General features: G+C 36.8%; 1 protein-coding gene and 1 non-coding gene across 3 annotated transcripts; one reads left to right on the top strand and one right to left on the bottom strand.

The window, feature by feature from the left end:
* Positions 1–301: 301 nt before the first annotated feature.
* TRNAS-AGA lies at positions 302–383 on the bottom strand. The gene has a single exon. It is a non-coding gene; the product is annotated as a tRNA-Ser (tRNA).
* A 532-nt stretch (positions 384–915) lies between these two features.
* Positions 916–7945, top strand: LOC106354848 (N-terminal acetyltransferase A complex auxiliary subunit NAA15). Of its 2 annotated transcripts, XM_048761652.1 has the most exons (27): positions 916–1084; positions 1412–1490; positions 1803–1885; positions 1982–2131; positions 2287–2402; positions 2707–2812; positions 2989–3060; positions 3152–3267; positions 4010–4142; positions 4287–4364; positions 4447–4500; positions 4607–4677; positions 4792–4846; positions 4945–5040; positions 5192–5320; positions 5412–5494; positions 5590–5820; positions 5921–6044; positions 6116–6223; positions 6320–6451; positions 6560–6616; positions 6750–6847; positions 6934–6992; positions 7076–7187; positions 7263–7363; positions 7543–7729; positions 7876–7945. In XM_048761652.1, the coding sequence occupies exons 1-27, from the start codon at positions 1034–1036 to the stop codon at positions 7928–7930; spliced, it is 2736 nt and encodes a 911-aa protein (XP_048617609.1). In that variant the 5' UTR covers positions 916–1033; the 3' UTR covers positions 7931–7945. The 2 variants fall into 2 exon arrangements, with proteins under 2 accessions (XP_048617609.1, XP_048617608.1); XM_048761651.1 differs by having other exon boundaries at positions 917–1084; positions 7543–7945.
* The last annotated feature ends 1797 nt before the right edge of the window (positions 7946–9742 follow it).

Raw genomic sequence — 9742 nt, forward strand, 5'->3', positions numbered from 1 at the left:
ACTATTTTTATTCCATTTCAACTAAACACCTCACAAGTCACAAGGCGCACACGCTCGGAAAAAAACTCAAAAAGCTTTTAACTGTACAAAAACTTGCAAATTACTCCCAAAAAAAATTTACCTCATTCTTCTCCTCACAGCTTCAACGCTTCTTCAGTAGTTTAGTGCATGCATTTGTGTCTAAGCTCAACGAGCTCCTTGTAGTTATAAGACATGCATGTCACATGTACAAATGGTTTCACGTTTAGTGTCCAAGGGGCAAAATAGTAAAAATGTGAAGGGAAAGAAATTGGTTAAAAAACGTGAACGGCAGGATTCGAACCTGCGCGGGCAAAGCCCACATGATTTCTAGTCATGCCCGATAACCACTCCGGCACGTCCACTTTTGTTGAAAGCTAAAATAAAATGTATTTGATTATAAAAACTCTGACACATCTCTCTCGAGTCTCGACCAGGATGGAGAGAAGCAGGTTCCTCGCTTTCTGCTTAAGCCAATAACAGTTTTCTCATGTTTTATGTGTGTTCTAGATTCAGTAGCAATATATATATGGCTATGGTTTCTAAGCTAGTAACCACATTGCGTAGGTTTAGATCGTATCTCCTCATAGTGGACAAATGACTGAAGATAAGACGGTTGAAATGAGCGAAGAAGAGATAGAGAATGCTTAGATGAACGGTTTCTTTAGAGTCTCATCAGATCAAACTTGTTTGATTTTGCTTGCAGCATACGAAGAGCTCAATACGTTGGCTTATTCGGTTTGTTCGGTTCGAGTCGAGAAAGGTTGTTTCCGGTTTATTAGACTCTCATATAAATATAAAAGGATTAATTAATTTATATGCCAACCGGAGGAGAATAATCGAAACCGGAAACGTGTACCGAAATGGTTAGGAGGGATGATAACTGAAGATTGAAGACCATTTTTGTTGGTTAAGAAAGTGTCGTCTTCTTTGTTCCGCTGCACGTAGGGTTGAGAAGCGGATAGTGCGGCATTCCTTCTTCTTCGTCGCGAGCTCTTTGAGTAAGAGTAAGAAAATGGGGGCTTCGCTTCCTACTAAAGAGGCTAACCTCTTCAAGCTCATCGTCGTATGTTCCGACTCTCTCTCTCTCTCGCTCTCTCCGGTGTATGCGATGTGTTGTTTCTAGCTGCTGGCTAAAATTGGAACACGATTAGTTCTTTTTATTCCTCATCAAGCTACTAGCTTCAACTGCGTTGACTATATAGGCTATTGCTAGACTCTAGTGACCTTGATCGCTTCATATATAAGCTTATTCATCACACTGTTCATATGATTATGCCCCTTTTCGTCTCCCAATTGCTCTTTAGTCATATTACTAAGAGTATACTTGAGCATAGCTTTTATTTTTCACATCTACTTTTCAACAGTATCCTGAGTGATCTTTATAATGCAGAAATCTTATGAGACTAAGCAGTACAAGAAAGGACTCAAGGCTGCTGATGCCATCTTAAAAAAGTTTCCTTCTCATGGCGGTGAGTTTTGAGTTTTCTTTAAACATTAAACCCTCTTTCTTTTTTCTTCTTCTAAATTTTATGCTAAGTTTCTTATTGCCCTCTCACTCTGCAACTCTCTGGACATCAGCGTAATTTTATTTGTTCCTAGCGAAGCAAAAAGCATGTAAACTAATTTCTTAGTATAAGGCTTGTAGCGTATGATCGATCATGTTCTGAATAAGCTTAGGAGATAGATGCTTTGTATTGTTTATTTTTTGTTAGTTGAGATTTGTTCTGTTTTGCTTTCCCTTCTTTTTAAGACTTGTTTCTTTTATTCTTTGTGATTTTCAGAGACTTTATCGATGAAAGGACTGACTCTAAACTGTATGGACCGCAAAACTGAAGCATATGAGCTTGTTCGGCTTGGAGTCAAGGTTGCTCTTCGATTATCATAACATAACATCAATCCTTAGACATTGTATGATTTTTCAGGGTAATATAGAATTTGTACTTTTATTTGTTCCGTGCAGAATGACATCAAAAGCCATGTTTGCTGGCATGTACTTGGTCTCCTATACCGTTCAGACAGAGAGTATAGAGAGGCCATCAAGTGCTACCGAAATGCTCTTAGAATAGATCCTGATAACCTTGAAATACTCAGAGACCTCTCACTCTTGCAGGTAATTATGGGAAAATGGATTTACCAGAATTTCTTAGATGGCAAATTCATACTTTTATCGTTATTTTTTTTTTGTGTAATCACCTTCCAGTGTTAATCTCTCTGTTGATGCTTTCAATAATTAATCTTATCGTATACTCTTTTTTTAATTCCTAGGCACAAATGCGGGACTTATCTGGTTTTGTTGAGACCAGGCAGCAGCTTTTGACTTTAAAGCCTAATCATCGAATGAACTGGATTGGCTTTGCAGTCTCCCAGCATTTAAACTCAAAGTATGTTATGCTCCTTTCCTTTTCTTTACTCATTTGAATGGAATTCTAGTTCTTCTTCTTTGGACTCTTCGCTTGTGTATTTATTTGATGTTCAAATGTAGTCTTGTACATTTTAAGGACTACACCTTTGTTGGGATGTATCTTATTACATTAGACTTTTAGGAAGTAATCTACCAATGAACAGTATACTGTAGAATTTTATGCATTTCCAGTCAGCTAAACGGTAGTTACTTTTTTTTTTCTTTTCATTTAACAAGAGCTCACCATGACCTCTAAGCATGTTTTTTCTTCTTCTTCAAACCAGTGCTTCTAAAGCTGTTGAAATTTTGGAAGCGTTTGAAGGTACCCTGGAGGATGATTATCCTCCTGAGAACGAGCTATGTGAACACACTGAAATGATCCTATACAAGGTATCAGGAAAAAAATATACAAATATCATACGTGGACTCTTATCTCTATAGGCTTTTATTCCTGGAAAACCATGCTTGCCATTAACAGTTTCATGAAGCCTCTGTTGTTATTTGGCATTAGCACAGTTTTGATATGTGTACCTGCAAGAAATCTCAACTGGTTCTATTTCTTCCAGGTCTCCTTACTTGAGGAGAGCGGAGCTTTTGACAAAGCTCTTGAGGAGTTGCACAGAAAAGAGTCGAAAATAGTAAGTTTTTTGAAGCTTATTGTAATGATATATCTGGGTCATAGGATACAAGCATATAGTGGATTTACCTTCCTCTTGTGGTTGTATGTAGGTTGATAAGTTGTCTTACAAAGAACAAGAGGTATCTCTCTTGTCGAAGCTTGGTCGTCTAGAAGAAGCCAAGAAACTCTACAGGGTGTTGCTTTCCATTAACCCCGACAATTATAGGTTTTTTTTCCTTTCCACTTCCAAGTCTAGCTGTGTATTTTTCGTTGTTTGCTTCTATTGTCACGCGACTAGGCCTGGGAATTTAAATCAAAGCCCGCGGGGCCCGCCCCATTTGACCCGCCGCGGGGCGGGTGCGGGTCGAGCGTTTTGAAAAAATCAAGTCGCGGGTGCGGGTGCGGGTTAAGACTATTTTTTGCGGGGCGGGTGCGGGTTGGTGGATTTTGATTTGCGGATACCCGCCAACCCGCAAAATAAAATAAAAAATAAAAAAAAAATCTTTTTTTTTGTAAAATTCGATTTTTTTTTAGAAAAATAATTATTTTTTTTTAAAATAATTAAATTTTTAAAAAATAATATAAAAAATTACTTATAAATATATTATTTTATAGAAAAACTAATTAAATAATTATTTTTTTAATTAAAAATATAACCCGCGGGTCCCGCGGGTTACCCGCAAAATAAAGCGGGGCGGGTGCGGGTATTACTTTATTTCTTTGCGGATTGAGCGGGTCAAAATTTTAACTAAAAAAAAGAAACGATCCGCGGGTTGGCGGGTCGTGCGGGGCGGGTTGACCCGCGAACCCAGGCCTACACGCGACTCATGCCTATATGCTCCGCTTCGTTATTTTTTTGTTTAGAAGTTGACGATTGTTTCCTATGACACTCTCAAAGGCGTCTATATATTTTTTTGAGTACTGATAATTCTGGTAAACAAAGAAATAGTGCCTTCTGTACTTTTCAGATATTATGAAGGTCTCCAGAAGTGTCTTGAACTGTATTCAGAAAATGGCCAATATTCGTCAGACCAAATGGAGAAGTTAAATGCATTGTACCAGTCTTTAAGCGAGCAGTACACTCGCTCATCCGCTGTTAAGGTGAGAGAAGGCGGATTAGTGCCTGTAGTAAAGTACATTTTTAAATATCCTTTACCGGTTATCCATTTTGCTCTCTCTGATATTTTGTGGGTGCTGATAAATAAATTCAGCGATACTAAGTTATTCCCTATTTCCCATTTTCAGAGGATACCATTGGATTTTCTGCAAGATGAAAGTTTTAAGAAGGCTGTAGGAAAGTACATTAAACCTCTGTTGACAAAGGTATCCTTTAATGCCCTTGAGTCTCTTTGTTTCACAATCTCTAATAGAACATGCTTCTTATATATCTTGATGGTTGTCTCAGGGTGTTCCTTCATTATTTTCTGATCTCTCTTCGCTATATGATCACCCTCGCAAGGTTAATTTCCCTGCTCTGTCCTTGAGAATGCTGTCGCAAATTTCTTTGTATCTGGCTTCACTTTGTTTTACTGTTTTTTTTTTTTTTTGTATATTTTGATGCCCAGCCTGATATATTGGAGCAACTACTTATTGAGATGGAAAATTCGATTAGGACTACTGGAAGTTACCCAGGAAGGTATACAAGTGAATTATTTATGAAATTCTTATTTTATACTAAATTAACGGTGAAATGTTATCAAATTAATGATTTGCTTAATCATTTATTATGATTAATTCTTAATTGGTGCAGTGATGTGAAAGAGCCCCCATCAACTCTGTTGTGGACATTGTTTTTCTTGGCTCAGGTTCATTGTTGCTATCTGTCTGAATTTCTTACTATAACTAATAACTTTCGGTTGTATTTTTGTATATTTAATCATGATACTCACTTTTCATAATGCAGCATTATGACAAGCGTGGTCAATATGATGTTGCCCTTGGTAAAATTGACGAGGCTATTGCTCATACGCCGACAGTGATTGACCTATACTCCGTTAAGGTATCTTGACCGAAAAAGTAAAGTTTTGATCCATCTAGTTATAGCGACTGTTAACATAATTTGAATGATTTGTGCACACCATGTATCAGATTATCTTTTTGTTTGAGGACTCTTGTTTCTTCTTAACCATTGTACTGGTTTCTGTCAACAGAGCCGAATAATGAAGCATGCGGGAGATTTGACTGCCGCTGCTGCACTTGCTGACGAAGCTAGATGCATGGACTTAGCAGATCGCTATATAAACAGTGAATGTGTTAAGCGTATGCTGCAAGCAAATCAGGTTTACATCTTGGTTTTGTTCATGTAATATATTTTTGGGGTAGACTTCGATGAGGTTAGGCCTCAAAACTAGTTCTTCGTTTCTTGTGTAGGTGGCCTTGGCTGAAAAAATTGCTGTTTTGTTTACAAAAGAGGGGGATCAGATCAACAATCTTCATGACATGCAGTGCATGTGGTACGGCTCTAGAAGACTGAGTAATTTTGCTGAAGTAAAATTGACATTTCAGATGTCTTTCTGATGACTGTTTTATTTATTTTTTTCGTAAAAAGGTATGACCTGGCATCTGGAGATAGCTACTTCCGTCAGGGTGATCTTGGACGTGCCCTTAAGAAGTTTTTGGCTGTGGAGAAGCACTATTCTGACATTCATGAAGATCAATTTGATTTCCACTCGTACTGCTTAAGAAAGATGACTTTGCGTTCATATGTTGACATGCTTAAGTTCCAAGACCGATTGCACTCATTCCCATATTTCCACAAAGCAGCAGTCAAAGCTATCAGGTAAACTCTTGGTTGCACAAATGTAATCCAACTACTGTATGGATGCATGGTAGATTCCATTTTAACTGTAGTCACATTTGCCTCTCGGCTCGATATTCAGGTGCTACCTGAAATTGCATGATTCTCCGAAATCAACTGCCGAAGAAGATGAAATGTCCAAGTTGGCTTCTGCTCAGAAGAAGAAAATCAAGAAGCAGAAAAAGGCAGAAGCCCGAGCAAAGAAAGTAGGTATTTTCAGTGTTTTGTCGAGTGAATTGACACCTTGGTGGCTTAAGAGTGGTCTTCTTCGTTTCAGGAAGCTGAGGGTAAGAGTGAAGAATCAACTGCCAGTGTTGTCTCCAAGTCTGGCAAACGAAATGTGAAACCTGTAGATCCAGATCCTCATGGGGAAAAGTTACTTCAGGTTTTTGTTTGCTTCATGTATTGTGGTCTTGGCCATAATTATTTATTATGAGTATTAACTTTATCAGAAGCTTACTGGAAAACTAAATCTGTACAGGTGGAAGAGCCAATGGCAGAGGCTTCAAAATACTTGAGACTTCTCCAGAAGCATTCACCTAATTCTTTGGAGACTCATCTACTTTCTTTTGAGGTTAATATGAGAAAACAGAAATTTCTGCTTGCATTCCAGGTAACTAATTTCTCATTTAGTGGCCATATTCAAGCTCATGTTTCTATAATATCCTTTGTTCAAGTAACCTAAGGGCTTTGCCGTCTCATTTCTCTTTTTTTTTTGCAGGCTGTCAAGCAATTGCTTAAACTGGACGCGGAGAACCCTGATTCACATCGTTCACTGGTATGAAATCTGTGCTACTCGTGTGTTCTAAAGAATGCATAATCATGCAAAGAGAGAAGGGATAATAATGTTTTCCCTTCGAGTAGCTAGTCATGTTTTCATTTTGGTTTATGCTTTTGAACTTGGATGGCAGATTAAATTCTTTCTCAAGACAGGATCGACAAGTGCTCCAACGACTGAAGCTGAGAAACTTCGTTGGAGTGTCCTTGAGGCTGAGCGCCCATCAATCAGGTGACCAACTCAAAACTATTATCCAATCTTACTGTTGATGATGTATATCAATTGTGTGATAAATTTTCCATTTGTTTACGTTGTAGTCAATTGCAAAATAAATCACTAGGGGAGGCAAACAAAGAGTTTCTTGCTAGACACGGAGGTACGTCTCAAATTGATTACATGGTATGACACTGTCTGATTATTTCTTAAAAAGGTGTTTACGTCTGCATATCAATTTTGCAGATTCTTTGGTGCACAGAGCTGCGTACGCAGAAATGTTGTACCTTTTAGATCCAAGCAAGAAAACCGAGTCTATCAAAATAATTGAAGACTCAACCAATGAAGTGGTTCAACTGTAATGTTCCTTGACCTTAGGGTTCCTGGCTCTCTCTGTTTTGTTCGTATGTTTAAAATCGTTGTCCATGTGCAGAAACGGAGCTCTAGGACTAGCAAGAGAGTGGAAACTCAAAGACTGTATAGCAGTTCATAAGCTTCTAGACACAGTTCTTCTTGACTCAGAAGCTGCCTCCAGTAAGCATTAAATATCTCCACTATGAATGTCCCCATTAAGTAGTACCGTTATGACTCTGTCTGCAGCTGCATTTTCATTTTTTTGCGTTTGGGTTGGTCTTATGAACGGAGCAAGCTTCCATGATATTAAGGTCCTCAGGGTTTAGAAGTATTAAGCCGGGTTTTGGATACAATTGCAGGATGGAAAGCACGATGCACAGAGTATTTTCCCTGTTCAACTTACTTTGAAGGCAAGCGCAGCTCTGTGATGCCTGATTCAGTGTACAACTCGTCTCGCAAGAGCAATGAGAATGGCGACACACCAAGCCATCCAATGGGTCAGACTGAACTGAGCGATGGACAACTTGAAGCATTGAAGAGCCTCTCGGCCTCAACCTGAAGCTCTTTTTTTTTTTTTTTTTTATCAATAAGAGGCAAACCTACCCGGGAGATAATTATACAAAAGAGAGACTTGTAGAACTGGATCGAACTTGAGATATAGTGAATCTCTCTCGCAGAGGTGTGGTGGATCAAAAGATGTTTGGAGTTGTAACAATGCCAAATGTGTATAATTGTTGTTCTATATAAGGCTGGGTTTCTCAAGTCTGATGAACAATGGCACATAGAAAGAAATGGCGTTTTTTTTTTCTCTTTTCGTTTTCTCCCTCGACACTTTGAGGAGGTTTCAAGCTTTTTTGATGTTGTACTCTTTAACTTTATTTATTTTCTTTTCTCAGCATTAAGCTGTTTTACAACTCTGGAAAATTTTGATTTGATAAGCCTTTCCTTAGGGTGGTGTTGCATCTTTTTCGCAAATACTCTGTTCTGCAATCATAATAACGTTATTTGGTAACTTATTGATATGGAAAGCTACAGCTCTTGATTAGGCTTGTGCGTTTGAATACTCGTAGGGTTTTCAAGTTTTTAGGCACAGTAAAAACTGTATAAATTGTTAAAGTTGGGAATATAATATTTTAATAATTTATAGAGCTGTTAATTAAAAAAAAAATCTTTTAAACCTTTTTATATTTTAGAGTATAAATGTTTTTGTTAAACAAAAAAGATAGTAAGATAGTTGATTTCAATGTTTATATATTCAGTAAAATTTATAAATTCAACTTTTATATTGTTTTATTATATTATTTGATGTATATGAAATATGTATTATATAATTTAAATATGGTTTTGATATAATTTATTGAATACCATTACAATACTATGAAATCTTAAGAAAAATAGAAATAAACACAACTGTGAATATAAACAAATAATAAAATATATAATTTATATTTATAAAAATTATGTATATAAAAATTATTAATTTATAATTTTACTTAGCCTATTTATTTATATGGAATTTTCTAGTTATCTTATTGATTTATGTAGTATTTTACGCCGGCACAACTTGGTACTGAAAAAATTTATTAGTTTATCGTGTTTATTAATTTATCGAGTATTAATTTACAGAGTTTCTACTGTGTTTCGATATTGACATCTATAATCCGTTTGGGTATTTGTACATATTGGATGGGGGTTCATATATTTTTAGTTTGAGTTTTATTATTTCGGGTCGTTCATAATTACATTTAAGCTACCAAATTTCATCATTTAGTTACTCTCGTTATCTTATAAGAATCTAAGATAGGTTGTATAATAGCTAGAGAGCTGGAGTAATTACGAAAGATTGTGATAACGTGATATCTCCTCGTCAGTAAAAAGTGACCACAAGTGTAATTGTTCTGAATGATAACAAACTAATAAGTCACTGTTAAAACAAAACAAAATAATTCATGAACCGCAGAGCTCTTGTTGGCATTCTAGACTATTTTGTTCCATCTGCGTTTTAAACTGATTAAACAAATAAAATATAAAAAGAACGGCTGACCGGTATTACCGGTCACGGATTTGCAATGGTGAGTTCGTCTCGTGTATATTCAATAGGCCACTCACTATTTGGTTGTCTTAAAAACTCGTAAGAATAGTGACATGAAGCATCGTGAATCAATAATGTTTCCCGGCGAAGAAACAGAATCACGTGAGTTATGCGTGACCCTACTGCAGTCATAAATGTTTTCGCTCTGACTAAAACGTTTGTGTTTTCCTTTCTTATGGTAGAGTATAGAGTTAGTAGGAATCAGATTTGAAACTTGTGAAAACAGTGATCTCATACAGACAAATATTACTGTCGATCAATTAATACTAGGGATATGTTCTTTCGAGAGTCTTCTGTTGATTTAGGAAGTAGTCAACTTAATAAGGTGTGTGTATATATTATATACTAGCCTAATAGCTTAGAGCATCAACATCACGGTTTCTAAGGCGAAGATTCTAAGAAAAATATCGATGGTGGCCCCACCAAAAAGATAAAATCGGTCACAGAAGTAGCCAAAGAAGGATCGA

Source organism: Brassica napus, chromosome C6 (assembly GCF_020379485.1).
Source record: "Brassica napus cultivar Da-Ae chromosome C6, Da-Ae, whole genome shotgun sequence".
Classification (NCBI taxonomy): Eukaryota; Viridiplantae; Streptophyta; class Magnoliopsida; order Brassicales; family Brassicaceae; genus Brassica; species Brassica napus.